The sequence below is a fragment of the Haplochromis burtoni genome, unplaced genomic scaffold (assembly GCF_018398535.1).
Source record: "Haplochromis burtoni strain Fernald_Lab_line unplaced genomic scaffold, NCSU_Asbu1 Contig_81, whole genome shotgun sequence".
Classification (NCBI taxonomy): domain Eukaryota; kingdom Metazoa; phylum Chordata; class Actinopteri; order Cichliformes; family Cichlidae; genus Haplochromis; species Haplochromis burtoni.
The window spans coordinates 2095864-2111927 of NW_024582442.1; the positions used below are offsets into that span (position 1 = coordinate 2095864).

The following is a 16064-nucleotide window of genomic DNA, read 5'->3' on the forward strand; positions in this document are numbered from 1 at the left end:
GTCGTTTAATTATTTTGGCAACAAATACTAATCATGTCTGAGCCTCCTGCTAGAATTGTGCGCTCTATCCTCTTTGCTTACATCAGCTTCCAGCTAATCAGAGTTCCAGATTTTATCCATTCGGGGCCTAATGAGGCTGGTTTTAACTGAAGGATTAAAAGTGATTTGAGTTGAGACAAACAAAGGACACACAAGCACTCCGAAGCCTCCTATATGAAGGCACAAATACTGGGTCACTGGGGACCTTACGTATTGCACAAGACAGCTGACTGGCATGTCTAAGTGTGTTTGAGCTCTCTATCAGAGCTCAGACGCTTGCCATGCGACCCCTGACCTCTGCGGCGCAGCGTGAGGGATATGCCAACAGTTGCAGGTCATTTTAGTTTCCTGAGCACACATTTCAGCACGACGGCTGCTGTTCCACTACACCAGCAAAGCACAAGCGCTTCTTCTGCGTTACCTATATAGGCTCGTTACTGGGAAGCTTTAATTGGGAAGTTTTAATTAAGTTCCCCCTTCTTGCTTCCAGCTCTTATTGTTTTCACGCTTCAGTGTTATTTCTATCAGCCTTTCACACCGTACGCAACGGCAGAACTGTTTCATCGTGGGGAAGTCCAGACATGGCTGAGGCAGGACAGTCCTACCAGCTCGACGAGATCGCAGTTGGTATCAAATGAATCAGGGCCGGAGCGCACGCACGCACACGCGAGGAGAGCATTATAAGCAGGCTGACAGAGGAGTTTTCAAGTCCAGCGGTTTATTTTTGTCTGTAAGGAGCTTGTCCGTGTCACATGGTGGAGCTAATGGTTTCTATTTTCAAGACACAATGCTGCTTCAGTCTCTTGGTCTGCTCTGAAGAAGGAGAGGGAGAGAGAGAGGGAGCAACATATGATCAGCACATGGGGATGTCGTAATTCTGAATTCATTAGCAAGACACACTGAAGGAATCAGTGTTGAGGGAGGAGGGGAAAGGGAGAGAGAGCCCGAAAGGAAAGAGAGAGTAAGAAGAGGAGGAAGAGGAACAGAGGGAGAAAGGGAAGGAGTGAGGGAGCAAGAGGGGGGGGGGGAAAAGGGAAGGCTAAAAAAAGGCAGAGAGAGAGGGAGAGGGTGAGAGAGGGAGAGTGGAGTCAAAGAGCAGACACTACATGTGGCTGTGGAGGGAGTGATCCGGTTATGGAGGGGGACAAATTCTCAGGTAAGCCCAAACTCTCGGGGAGCTTAGATGAGTCCGTGCCATCCGTTCTTTAGCGCAGTTTAAGGCTCTTCGTCGGCTCTTTTGCTGGGTTATTTTCTCCATGAGCCAGAGTCTATTTTTCCCCTCCATGGTATTTTCCACTCTCTCATTCTGGGCTGTTTGCTGACTGGATGTTTTCTTTGGGGTTTGGAAGCTGGGACCAGGAGCTCTGCAGGGTTTGTGGAGCAGCTTAGCGGACCCGGTTTTGGTTTATCTGTCTTTTATCTGTCCTGTTTCCTTTCATGTATTTCTGTCTCTCTGCACTCACCTCACCATCTGTATCACCAAACCTCTGTTAGATGTTTTTGTCTTTACAGGCTGTTGGTCAGGATTTGGACTGGTTTGCTTCGTTTTCATTTGTTGCAAGAGTGCTGCAACTTTTTTAGAGTTACTTTTTTGTGCTAAAGTGACAAAGAACAGAACTTATTTCTTAGATATTTCTCTCCATCCCCTGCATTCTTCTTTAGTGTGAAAACAGGAAGGAGCTCTGTTTGAACAGTACTACTCTTGTCCCTTGTGGCTTTGATCCCTCTTTGGCCATCGGTCAGTCCCTCTTTCAGTTGACAGCGCAGAGAAAGGACTGCCTCGGTCCTCTTAAGCGACGTTCCAAATTTGCACCTCTGCCATGTCTTTCTTTGCTGGATGCGGCAAACAATACACATTAGTGAACTGATAACCGTTTTTCTGTGCACAGGTGCTGGTATGTGAGCTGGACATTATGCTAAAGTCATCAGTGAGGGAACCCTGTCTGCTTCTCGCTGGTATTTTTATAGGTGTTAGTGTGAGAGCTGTAAAAAAGCTCAAGAGAAGTAGGGTGGAAACGTTCAAGTGGTGGCAGCAGCATGTTTATATGAGTGTGTGTGGGACTGTCTATGTTAATGAGCATACATGTGGTTGGTGCGGTAGTGTGTGTGTGTGTGTGTGTGTGTGTGTGAACGAGCACAGCTTGTAGCACCTACAGGGTCTGTTGAATCGAATTGAAGTAAGCTCAGATTATTGACAAGTGTTTGGTGGAAGTGTAAAGTAGTGGTACACCTATCGCACTTCTCCCGCCCCGTGAACAGCTCCTCTCGTTTCTCTTTCTGTTTCTGACTGAGTGACCTCTCCACTCCAGGTGCTTTCTCCAGTGGGCTGTAACAGCTCCAGCAGGACACGCGTGTGTATTTTTGTTGTGTTTAAATATTCCCTCAGGTTTCGATGCATCCGTGAACATGTGTGCATCAGCTCCATCAGTCTCTCGTAATGCTTTAGCTTCTATTGGCTCACATGTAGCTGCGTTTAGTAAGCATTGTATCGCGCTGGACTCATTTTTCTGTTGCCTGCTGTTTCACGCTTATGTATTCAGTTCCTTTTAACCTTCCGAAAAGCCCTTTTACAGTGTGTTCCTCATTCACACACCGATGCATGGTGGCAGAATTTCCATTCAAGTTCCCCCACCCCCCGGCCACTGGGAGCATTTGGGCACATGGGAAACACAAATATCCAAGGCAGTGGCATTCAGGCACCACCCTTGCCTAAACCACGGAGTATTTCCAGGAGTGAGAGCGTGTCTGAAGTGGACAGTTTCCTGCCGCGTGCCACATATAAGAAAGGACTTCTGAAAGAGTCTCGACCTGATTCTCTTGAAATTGTCCAAAGCTCATGTCTGGAATTACTAGACAACCTACACGTCCTCCTGAGGCACAGTTGCCTCTGAAAAGCAGCTGTGGCCTTTCTGTGTGGACTATCGCAGCCTTAATCTTAGCTCAGATAGGCTGCGACCCTTTTTGTTGTTATATGTGTCATGTGTACCCCACTTAATGAATCCGCTCTGTTTCCCCACCCCTCTGGTGCTGATGCTGATTTTCAAGCCTCCCTTTGTCTCCTGTGATCCTCCCCCCTCATGAATCAACGACCGTGATGTCCTCAACAGAAACTTTCCATGAACCTCAGAGCTGATGTTTCACATCATTTCCAGTCACAGTGAAGTCAGCTGATGAGGTTTGATAAACATCTGCATGACACAGCCATAGTCAACGCCGCTCTGAAGTCTCAGGGTCATGACTTTCACAGTGACTACAAGCTTTTGTGATCAATGCGGTAACTCACTGAAAGACGCCAGGCAGGCTGTTTGTGGCAGGAGCGCTCTGATTGATGTGTAATTTACACACTCACCACCAGGTGGAGGCGCTGAGTTACACGACGGTCACTGGAGTCTCAGAGACTTGTTGTGCTGTTCTGCATCTTCAGGCTGCTGCGCAGTAACTGGTTTTAAGGAAACAACAGAGTTGATTTTGGTGAAAACAAAACATGCCTGCAGGGGAAAAACTAGGGCCGTGATGACAGTGCTGGCGTGTTGACCTATTAAACAGTGCTGTTACCAACCCAGTGGTGACACGGCGCAGAAGGCGTAGGTGGGAGAAAGAAAGACGAGCGTAATGAGAGTCATCTCCAATGAAGGACAGCTGCTCTCTGTATTTACCGAGCCATCACCCCACCAGCCCCATGTGCAGTCACATATACAGGCTGTGCACACTGCAGAGCAAACCACAGAGTTGTTTTTTAGAGGGGGGGGGTTCCCTCGCATGTGTGCGTGTATTTTCCAACAGGTGCTGCTTTTGATTAAAGGTCGGGGAGCCTGGCCGGGTACTGATGTTTAACATTTTGGTTAAGAGGCAGCTGCCATCACTACAGCTGTGCTTTTACTTTACATGAAGTCACTTCGCCATCTCTGGGGCCACAGGCTCCGTGTGCACATGTGCACGTGTGCATCTGTGTGTTTTAATGTGGCAACCTTTACAGATTCTTACTGTGTGTGTGTGTGTGTGCACCGTCACACATTCTCACTCTGATGCCTTCCCATGCCATTCATTCCCACTTTTAGCTAAAAGCACTCTTCCAGTGGGGTTTACTGCTTTTTTCCTAACACTGCTGACAGATATCTTCCTGCTTTCTAGTTTCCATTAAAGCCGTGGGGGGTTCACTGTCACTCCACATCTCCCTTTTTCCCTCTCTCTCTCTTTACACATTTATATATATTTTCCCCTCGCTGCCTGAGAGGGAGAGAGAACAAGCACACCTTTCCCCACCTTTCTCCCCCTCTCTCAAGCCCCGAGCCAGGTACAGCTGCTTATTATGGGGGTTGCCATGTAAACAGAGTTGCAGTAACTAGACAGAAGCATCCAAAAAATACAGACAAATGAGCACACGCGATCAATGCAAGCAAGGCACCGACTTTACCTCTTCCAGATGGCTTGTTTGATGCAGTCTGACTCATGGGCGACTTGTCTGCATTGAGGCCGACAAAGCTTTTCTGTTGTTATACAGTGAACTCAGCAGGAAGCCAGAGCTTCCTCTGTATCTGGTACTGGAAAGGTTTGAAATAACAACTGACACAAGCTGAAAGAAACACTGATCATTATTCACGCATCGAAGCTGGTACAAGGGGTTTAGGAACGGCTTTGAAAACATGCCATCTGTAGAAAAAAAGTTAACAAAGCTGCAGTCATCACTGATGTTAAGGTGCATTCTTGAATCCTCTTGATGAGTGTGGCTTTGCTTACTATTGAAATTGTTATTGGAGTTTTATCTCAGATTTGAACTTTCAGGGCATCTTCACCACTCACCAGACTACAGAGGAGCGTATCTCAGTCTGCTGTTGCCCTGGCATCGCCCCAGCAACTGCCTCGCCAAGCTGGCATCTGTTTATAGAAGCAATCGTCTTCTCCTCCCACTGGGCTCCACTCATTTTTCAGCTCCTCGAAGGACAGGACCCTCTTTAGCGTGGTGGTGGTCTGGGTTTCTTTAAGCGACAGACTCTTTGTCTTCTTGCTGCAGTGCAACATTTCATTAACAGCTCGCTATTCAAATGTATTACAGTTCAAAAATGTACAGAAGGCCCGAAGGCCCAGTAGATTCCTACTCTGGATTGAATCAATGTTCCTAATTATTGCTGTTTTTTTAGGAGTTTTTTTTTTTTTTTTTTTACAACAAATACACAGCTCTGCCAAGACTAACTTGATGATTTAATTATTCTGTGGAAAATAATGCACATGTTTATGACTGATTAATGAAAAACATCATCTTTGCTCATAACACAATGCCACGTTTACTAGAAAGAAGAGGCGCTGTGGCTGAATTGACACCACAGGAGGCCCCAAAGCTTGCACCGATATCTGGAAACAACATGTCCTTGTAAAAACTTCCAGTCACACACACACACACACACCCACACACACTCACGCATACACACATTTGGGCTACCACATACCATATCCAAGGCATATATTGTGCAAAAAAGCAGATAAAAATGATTCTCAGTGCTCTGCATGTGCTGAGCACGAGTGCACGATTGCTATGATGTGAATGAAGTTCTCTAAAGGGCGAAAAGCATTCCCCTCTTCACCCAGTGTGACAGTTGTTACAGCAGATTGGATTAGAGCTGTCTGGGCTTGCTGGGGCTTGCAAGGATATGTGGTGGAAGGAAGTGTGCATTGCTGTGTGTGTGTGTGTATGTCTTTCTAGCTTTGTGTGAACATTTGTTTTTCTTCACTTTTTGCTTAAAACCATTGTGATAACCACTTGATTTCAGGGTTTTGTGTAGAATCGGGGTGTAGCTCACAGTGAGGTTTGGGTATGGGGTTGTTAAAAGTCAAGGTGAGGGGTAAGTGTCCTCACACTTATACAAAGCTGCTACGGCGACAGGCCTGGGCGCTGTGCTGAGTGTGCATGCATGTTCGTGGTTTTGCATGCATCAGCTGTGCGCGTATTAGTCATCTGTGTGTGCGTGCATGTGTGTGTGTGCACAGAAAGGCTCAGTGTGTATTTTTATGCCAGGTTGAGTAGAAATCCACCACACACATGCTGGGCAGGATTGGCTGTGTGGGTGGAGGGTGTGTCCCGAGCAGGATTCTCCTCGTGTCTCCATCTTTATTTGTTCCCAGATTATGTTACCGGGTGCTATAGTGACTGGTATAGTGACTGGTATAGTGACACGTTTTATTTATAAGTACAACGCTGACCTCTGCTGGAGGAAGTGATACACAATTGAGACATTGTAGGGTTCATATCTCCAGGAAAACACACTTCAAGTAAACATATTTAGGTGTATTTATAGGCTAAGTGTGTGGGGCGGTAGTAAGACGAGAACAACCCCTATGAAACTTGTGAGTAAGGCAGTGATTCTGATTCTGTTCATCTGGGCAAAAACCAAAAATTAAAAATTGAAGCTTTTGAAAACATGTCCCACAATTTTCAAGTTCTCTGTATTTACCAAAATTATTCGCTGACATTTTTCCGGTTACATAATTGTTTTCACGGTTCACTGATGGAGGGGGGGGACGTGGAGATTAACCACAGACTGCAGGTTTTGGTACAGTAAAGCGCCGTATTTATTTTCACAATCAGCGTGTTTAGTGTGTGTTTGGCCACTCGTGCACATCTGTGTTTATGGTGAGGTAAACACGCTTAAATCAACAGAAAATGCAAACTTTGATTCTAGTGTAAGCAACCAATTGGCTTTCCAGATAAATCACACGCCGGGCCGAAACTGCTGGGGGGGGTTGAGGGGGCCTCTTAACGTCTCCTGCCCCTTTACGCTCTGAAAAAATTTACTGCCGTTTAGATCCTAATCATTTTTGCTTCAGCTGTTGTCTCTAAGGGCTGCCTCTTTACTTTACAAGCACAACATCCATGCAGATTGGAAAGAGTTATGAGCCTTATGAGAAAAGATCCTCTCAGCACACACACACACATAACTATAATACTTTTGGTGTTTATTGTCTTCACTAATGAATGGTTGCGAGGCCAGCAGCAGTGTTTTCTCACCGCAGGCCTGTGGCTGAGCAGTTGCCTGAGGGTGTGATAGCATTGTGGAGTAACTCTAGTTTACACAAAAGGTAACTGCGTTCGCAGCGAGCTGTCAGTTTAGGCGGCAGCGCTTTACTAGAAAAACATTTCCAAGACACTCTAGTAAACTAACTGCGACTGTGCGCAGTCATTCTTAACATGCATTCATCCACATGCCCCTAAATGCCACATCCGCTTGCTTCTTCTCCCCCTGGTCCCGTGCATGCACAGAGCAACACACTGACCAGCGCCCCTGCCCACCCGTCCCACAGAGAGCCTCATTCACATGGTCATTAAGTCATTAGTGTACTTATTTATTGATGTCTGCCTCCAGAGTGACTGAGCATGTCAGACGACCTACAAACTGCCTGCGTGGGCCCATCCTGACCATATTAGTCCATTGTGTGGTTGTGTCTTCGCTCTTGGGTCGTTCATGTGTCGTCTGCAAGCTTTCGCTCCAGGACTGGACGTAGAGCTCGTCTTTCCTATACACTGAGCGAGTTACGTGTTTGCAGGATGCTGCTCTAATGGCTTCCAACCCTTTCAGAGCCTCCAAAGGCCCTTCAGTGTGCTGCCCGGAGCGTGTGAGTCATGTGATCGGGCCTGTAGGAAGTGCGTTTTGAACGTTGGTGTGTGAATAATTCGACTTGCCCGGTCGAAAATGAGAGGGTTCGCAGAGAAGAGGTAAGCCAGAGAGAGGAGGGCTGCAGAAGGGGAGGGAGATAGGGAAGGAAGAGGAGGAGGAGGGGGGAGGGAGGGAAGGCAGTGAGCTGCAGAGAGAGAGAGAGGGAGGGAGAGAGCGGGAGGGTGGGGGGTTGTCATTGGTTGCTCATTCCAAACTCTGGAAGTTGAGAAGGAGGAGAAGAGAAAAATAAGTTGCTGCTTTAAGAAAGAGAGGAGAGATAGGACAGGCAGAGCGTTTTGGATCTGTGACCTGCCTGGTGTGTGTGTGTGTGTGTGTGTGTGTGTGTATATATATATGTGTGTGTGTGTGTGTGTGTGTGTGTGTGTGTGTGTGTGTGTATATATATATGTGTGTGTGTGTGTGCATATATATGTGTGTGTGTGTGTATATGTGTGTGTGTGTGTGTGTGTGTGCATATATATGTGTGTGTTTTTCTTTTTTTTTCTCCCTCCCCACCTCTCCTTTACTCGGGCTCCTAATTTGGGATTTGTTTAAAAGCGGGACTGCGCCGTAGGAAGACTTTTCCTTCCTAGGGAAAGGGAACCCTGCTCCCTCTCTCTCTCTCTCTCTCTCTCTCTCTCTCGCATTTATTACACACACGCACAAACACACTTGACGCCCAAAATGTCTGATTCCACTGTCAACGCTCACTTGGAAGGGATCATATCAGACTTTGAAGGTCAGTTTGTTTCTCTCATGTGCTCTGCTGATTCTTCTTCTTCTTCTCCTTGTCACTGTGGAGTGAGGCTCTCTGTAACCCTGCCATGAGGACACTATAGATCATTTCCACATGTTTGATTGGAGCCCAGCGCATCTGGAAAAATGGAGGGTGTTGTGAGGGCTTTGTTGACGTCTGCGGTGAGCTGTGGTGTTTTTTTAGGGGAGGGGGAGTGAAATTTGTGAAAGTGTTGCTGCTTTTTAAACTGCTCTTAAACTTTTGTCGCGAGACGTGTTGAGCGAGTGTGTTTTATTCTGAAGTGTGAGAGAGAAATTTGTGCTTTTAAAGTAACTGATTTTTTTTCTCTTGCTTCTCTTTACAACAAACCCGTGTGACAGAAAAGGCAAAAAATGAAACTATACTTTAAGCGCTCAGGAAGCACGAATTGACCGTACGGCTGCGAGGTGAACACCTGGACCACCTCCCCCCTCTTCCTTTTCATCTCTCTGCCCCTGGCACACAGATTCCCCCTGTCATCTCTCCCCTCCCACTCGTCCTCTGGCTGTGCTTCCCCTTTCCCTCTCTCAGCAGCTTGTCCATTCACAGCTCCCTCTCCTCTTCCCCTTTTCGCCTAACCGGTGGTGGTTACAAGAGGGATGGGTGAGGGTCGGCAGGCCGACATCTCTCCCCCACGAAACCGTTTGCCTGTCTCACTAGATGCCTCCTGTCTCACAGCCATCAGGAACGCATCCACACTTGTCCAGAGCTGCATCTCTGTCAACACGAGTTTGCTCGTGGTATGTCCTGGGAATCTCTCTGCCTCGCTCTCTTCCTGTCTTTAGGTCTTTAAACCACCGGCTTACACAGTGCAACCGAGCGGAAAGATAAGTGGCGTTCAGAAAACAAGAGGTGTGCTCCAACCATGTAGCTCGAAGTCACGCTTTCAGACGGTCCTCGCTCATGTGTAACACCAGCATAATGGCCTACTGTTGGGGTTGTCAGTGGTGCATGTGTGTGTGTTGTCCGTGGTTGGGCTAACTGTGTGGTAATACCTTTGTGTCACCACCATGCCCCGTGATGTATTGCTCTGTGTGGCTCATTGAGCACAGCATGGCACCGATGCAGCACGGGAGTCCTGTGGGAGCCGATATGTATCAGGGTTGGAAAAAAAATAACTACAAGTTCTCCTCTTACTGTAAGTGATAAGATTTCATTATAATGAGCTCATTTGTTGGTACATTTTTTAACATTGTACTTCACTTGAGAACAGCCTTTGGGCAGTCTGCAATCAAAGGGGTTTTGATTTGAAATTTGCTGTAAGAGGAACTTTTAAAATCATAAGCAAGGAAACTTTAGACACAGGCGTCTCCCCCTTAAAGGTTAGATGATGCTTTTGTCACAAACTCTCCTTAAAGCCAGACTCTGTGACTTTAGAGAGAAAAAGTAACACACTTCTCAGACTGAAAAGATGAATTTTAAAAGCAACACAACACACCCTTTATTCCCTGAGGGGAGTTTAGCTGCCTCAACTTTACTTGGACCAGTGAGATCGAGTCAGCTAGTTTTATTTTAGCATAGTATATTACACCCCGCTTGTATCTCGTAGCCACAGTTTTAGCCTCCCCTGTCTCAGGTTTTACATCATTTTATGATACAAAGACCAGCAGTGGTAGTTTATTACTGTGTAATAAGAGTCTGTTGCCTTTTCTGCAATCTAAAGTGGCACGTGGTGAATGGTGTGCTGCAAGAACTTTTCACTGTAAGCCTCCAAAACAGGCCTGCATCCAAGCTTTTGGTCTTTTCCGGTTAAAAGACACAAGGCTGTGAAAGTTTAGGATTTAGGTCAGTTGGGGGTGATTTTAACCACCACAGACCACACCTACAAAGATTGGAAGAAGTTTGGAAAGCTTGCATTTTTCATAGTGATTTCACATCTCTGATCGGGTTTGGACCCATCTTTCCTGGGTTCAGACCTTAAATGCATCCATTGCACTGACTGGTACTGTGACATGAATCAGGAATTTCTCGGTTAAAAGACAGTCAGCCAGTTTAACAGCCAAGTAGTTAGCCAATCGACATGACTAACGCTGTTGTTGAGCTGTTCAAAAGTGTTGCAAGAGGTTTGGGGGAAATCAAACATGCTTTTCTACAGAAAACAGAGTTGAGACGACGTCAAGACTGAACATGGGAACAAAGTGTAATGAGCGCTGTAATAATAGGTTAACTTTACTTTATCTTATGTCAAATATGCTAATTATTAATATGCTGACAAACCCCAGTGCTCTGAGATACCATCTTCGGATTATGTTCTTTGCTTGGATGGGATGGAAAAAGAGTTTGCGCTGTGTAATCCGGACAGTAACAAGAACGTTATATGTATCAGTGTGTGTATCTGCCATGTCACTGGTGCTGGACAGTGAGTGTGATTCAGCCTGCCACGCCCTCAGCTGATGACACCATTGAGAGGCTGAAACAGACAGAGGAGAGGATTTACTCGCCCCTGAGGCTGGTGACCTCAGCTGTGACCTCAGCCTCCCTAACTGACATAGATCATTGACCGGGCCACTGGGCTCCTCTTCTGCGAGCAGATGGAGCACATGCACACAAACAGACACACATTCAATTCAGGGTCATCGCAAGAGATCTGTGCTGTCTTTTCTCTTGGGAAAAGTTGGCTATTTTTCTGTTTCATAGCCAGATATACCGTGATTTAGCGATTTCTGTCTACTACTCTTGTCTCTCTGCATCTCCAAACTGCATGTTAAGGGCATTTGCTTGTCCAATGAGAGGAAATTCCACAGGAGTACATTTCTGCGGTGGGTGAAAATGTCGGGGTAGGCCGGAGAGGAGGAGTGGATCAGAGCACAGCCGGGTTTCTTTTTTTTATGCATGGGGCCCAGCCTGCATGGCACTTTTTTTTTTGTTTTGACAGTCGGTGATAAGACAAAGGAAAATCTTATCTCGAGCTAAGAAAGCAGGCTTTTATAAACAACTGAAAGAAAAGCCTATAGATATATAGTATGCCTGGTATGTAATACAAAAAAAAGGTTAACATTTACAGAATTCGTGGGTTTCGTAGTCTCTGTTTCATCGTGTGTGCGGCAGTTTTAACAATCTGTTTCTAAATGAGGCGGCCCACCTTGTTCTGTGGGATAATTCTTGTTAATGGTGACAGAAAGAAATCCGACGAGGAATCATAGCAGGAACTTAAATGCCTGTCAAAATGAAAACAGTCATTATACAGTAAGCCAACTGCCAATTACATGTGGCTTTGGATTTTTTCAGGAACCGTGTTAGTTGGTGCTCTGTAGCCAGCAAAGCGTTGAAACTGTGCTACAAAGAAACAGATACTGTATGCTGGGCTAGTACGATATTGATTGCAAGCATTAAAGCTCAGTAGACACACTAAACAGAGAGTGTGTGAGAGGAAGGAAGTAACTTTCTGACAAAAGGCTGATGAGCCACCCTCAGGAGTCCCCATCCTTATCAGCACTATCAGGCTGCTCTGTATTCACCAGTTCCAACAGGTTTCCTGCTAATGACGCCAACTGCAGGGGTGCTGCTGGAAGCCACAGAGGGTCACTCTGCAGAGCGAACACAGCAGGTCTTTGTTAAGTTTTAAAACGAATCCTAGTTTTTTGTCCCTCCCAGTTGGACATGACGAGTAAAAAAGCTGCACCTATTCCAACCCTGGGCAAGATCCGAGAGTTATGAACACACTCCATGCTACAGCTAAAAACAGCTAGTCTTCGATGAAAGATTTTCTTTGACTAAAATGTTTTTTTTTCCTGTAAGGGAATGAATAATGTCTTTGACTGAGATTCGTTAAGGACCAAATGATACTATGCCAGCTCTTTCAAAGAAACATTTTGACCTGCAGGCCACCCTGTCTTTAAGAGAGGAGTGCAAAACTCAAGTGCTCGAAAACAGTGCTGTAAATAAAAAATGGGCATGGACAGCAGAATTCACTGTAACTCGTTTGTGTAGGCGTTTGGCTTTGCAGAGTGAAGGGTTATTTATATGCAACCTACAGACATGTGCTTACATACAGTTGTTAATAAAACAAAAGAAAAACAACAGCATGCAATGCTGATTGGTTAAAAAATGTGCAGAAGGATGCTATATGTCCCTCAATGTTATCTGCATCTTAGACATTGGGGGCAGGTGGATGAGCATTACTGTTCAGCAGCTGGCTTGTGTCCAGCTGATTCATCCTTCCTACCACTCCCTGCGAGGGGATGGAGGTACTTGTTGGTTCTGGGGCAACAACCATAGGTTTTTCCATACTCTTGGTTTATGTATCTATGTATTTTATGCAGTTTTTCTTACCAGGGTAGTTGGGGATTCATGATTATTTGTCCTGTTATTACATGCATTACTTGGCTGAAAGATGAGCAAAAACACAAGCAAGACTATCCTACACTGTCTTTTCTTATATATATGCTGCCTCTGGTGACAGTAAAAACTACAAGATGTACATAAATGATGGTCTGTAAAACTGTGTAGGACCGATGCACGGCCATGCTGCCCCTTAATGTCACCCAGCGTTTGGCATTTTGAAGCATTTACTTTAACACTTTTGTAGTTTCCATCTTGTTCTTTTGGAGCCAGCAGTGACCACATTTGGATGAGATGGGGGACTGTGAAATTTGGCAACTGTGGCTCAGATGATAGAGCAGGCTGTCTACCAATTGAAAGGTCGTTCCCAAACTCCTTCAGTTCACATTACCGAAGTTGAATGTGGGTTTTATTGGGTGAATGAGACTTGCGGTACAAATCAAGGCTTTGATGATCAGCTGCATAGAAAGACTATAAAATCCTGGTTCATATACCATTTACGTTGTGCCACTTGAAGAATTGGTTAACAAGCTGGGTGTGTGTCTGTATGGGGATATCACATCGATACATACATGCCCAAGTGGCGTAGTGGTTATCATGTTTGCCTGTTACGCCAAAGATCCCTGGTGAAAGACTGAGAGGAGATAGAAACCCAGCCTCAGGGAGGTGGAAGTTAGTGTACTCTTAGTGCCGGTCTCAGGGCCTCCCATGGTGGGAAGGTTGCATCAGGCCGGACATCCGGCGCAAAATCTGTGCCAAATCAAACATGAAGGTTTATCTGCTGTGGCTTCCCCTTGGGAAATAAGAGAGCAGTATCTAGTGCGAAGTAACAGGCTGCTAAAATATCTCTAAAGTTGAATCTAATGTTGTAAATTCTGCTTTAAAGTTGTAAAACTATAGACCTCAGACCTGGCTGCAGCATATCCACTCATTGTCAGCGTAACAGCACTCCGGTTTGACATTACTGAGCAGCTCCATTAACACAATGGGACTGACTAGTTGAATATGTTTAAAGTTAGTTAAATATCTCACATGCTACATTCGCATGGAGCCAAGTATTGCTTTTGTAGTTGGTTTAAACACCTCAGTAGGACTAGAAAGGTCCAAGCCAAGTAAAATTTCAGGGGAATAAGTGTAACTGATCACATGAAAATTGTAACAGGTAAACAGTTTAACCTGATTTGTCTTTCTTTGGCTGTGTTCTTTCTGCACATGGCAACCTCTGCAAGCTGAAAATTTGGTCTTTGATAACACTGCTTAAGTAGAATAAATACCTGCAACTTCTTCTTGGAACAGGTGATAGATTTCCACCTTCAGGGAGATGATCGTGAAGAAGATAAGATAAGGAAGGTGACCTTATCTTGTGGTGGAAGATGACTGCAGGCCATACTCATCACTTTTTTACGCGCTTTTCTACTTGAATGCGTTGGCACATGAGCGTGTTCAGCTCAAATCCCAATAAGCTGACCCAATCAGAACAATGTCAGGGAGAATGAAAAATATATATAACTGGATTCTTTTTGATGACCTCAGCTGTGTTTCCTGTGACTTCACAAAAAAAGTCTTCAGTTGAAATAAAGTAAATATTGTTTTTGCATTAGCAGGATCTTAATTCGGCAGGAAACAAGGACAGGGACTGCGGGAAGCTGCTGGGAATTGCTAGCAGACCAAACCACCAACTCTTCTGCAGCAACTGTATGATAAAGTAGACAGTACATGCACAGATACAAGGATTATAACTTACCCTCAAGCATGCTGGTACTTTGTCATGTGACTGTCTGTTTGGAGGTATGCTGGTGCTCTAATTAGGTTTTGTCAGCTTGCTCACTGTCAACCTCCAGATGACCAAACTACCTCTCGCTGACCTGTCCAGCTCATCCGCTGTCACGCTCAGAGATGCGTATCGAATGTGGTCCTCAGTCGGTACATGCTATGCTAGAGGAGAAGCGTCATGTGATTTTTCTGGCAGCTTAACTATGTTTCAGTGCACTACATGGATCCAGCCCATGTCTGACCGAGTGTCGGGTGGAAAACATCACGCTTGGCTCAGTGTCTTCCTTATTTGGCAGTTAAGGTTGTGAGAAGGGTTTCCAAGATTAATAGGACTCAGAAACCTGCTTCAAATTCAGCTCAAATGAGAGGTAAAAAGAAGGGGTTGCATTTTGTTCCCCGTTGGGGCTTATCAGTCAATATCTTTGCTCCGTTGGAAGGTATGTGATCAATGCTATCGCCTCAGAGCAGCAGCAGCTTGAAGCCATCACGCATGGGAATACAGCTAAAAACGTCACACGCGCTCAACGCCGTTCATGTGTAAACATGCAGGCACATAAGGAGTCACTGAGACATGCAGAAGTAATGGTGCCATCGTCTTCACACCAAAAAAAGGGATTAATCCCCACTGACCGTCAAAACAACAAAAAAAACCCAGTTGTGTTTGCTTTACTCAGCTGTGTTTAAACACACACGCACGCGCACATGCATGCACATCCAGTGAGAGATAACGCAGAGTAACTCAGCTGACAAGGCCACTGTCTCCACAGTGTCTGTGAGGACGTCACTGCGTTGGCTTTGTGTCACCACAGAGCGCACTTTCAGCGCCGTTTCAGGCAAACGGGTCATTACTGTTTATCAAACCAGCAGCCAGATGCAGTTTTAAGTCATCTTTGGCGTCTATTTTGTGCTTACTTTTACTCCTCGGCCTCTATAAACAGAGCGAGTCATGTCCACTAAATTAGCCGCTTCGTTAATGGTTCCCCTCCTTTCCATTTCTGACAAGAAATTCCCACCGCATTCGATTAATTTTAGTATAACTTCAGTGTGACTAGTGTGCCATCTGTGTGCTTGTACTTAAAGAAGAACATCAGGCATTGCTACCCTTTCTTCTGAGAACATTTCAAAGGCCAGTTTTCTCATTATTTCTACACAAAGAGCTTGTTGTCAGACACAGATGAAATGATCGCAGCGATGTATATTTCATGCTTTAGCAACTCAAAAGGTCATTACCATTGCAGACAACCAGCTAACCCAGCACCTCGTGGTGGGCGGTGTTATTTGTTAGTTTCTTCTCGGTACACGCTGTGATATCAGACACAGAAATCTGCAGAAACATATCGAGGATGTGGAAACACTGAGTTGGGGGAAAGAGAGGATTCTCCCATGCTGGTACTTGGCTCGTCAGCTTTGAAACACGCCAGATGCCTGATCGGGCTCGGGTGTTTATCTGGGACAGGGGCTGTGTTGGTCCAGATTTTAGTGGCTGCTCTTGTCTCTGGGCCGAGCTGAGGTGAGCCAGGTGTCACCATCGACATCTGACATGCAGCTCA

The 16064-nt window shown here is 45.6% G+C and overlaps 1 protein-coding gene across 4 annotated transcripts in view; it reads left to right on the forward strand.

The window, feature by feature from the left end:
- LOC102306177 (septin-9) overlaps positions 1–16064 on the forward strand; it is an 88042-nt gene that overhangs the window by 14812 nt on the left and 57166 nt on the right. The window contains exon 1 of one of the 4 annotated variants that reach the window (XM_005925493.3): positions 1065–1195. The exons of 1 other annotated variant lie outside the window; for it this stretch is intronic. In XM_005925493.3, coding sequence (XP_005925555.1) covers positions 1174–1195 — 22 coding nt within the window. In that variant the 5' untranslated portion in view covers positions 1065–1173. Of the gene's footprint in view, positions 1–1064; positions 1196–8140; positions 8425–8636; positions 9599–16064 lie in introns of those variants that run through there. 2 more of the 4 variants (XM_005925491.3, XM_042222227.1) reach the window with 2 other exon arrangements.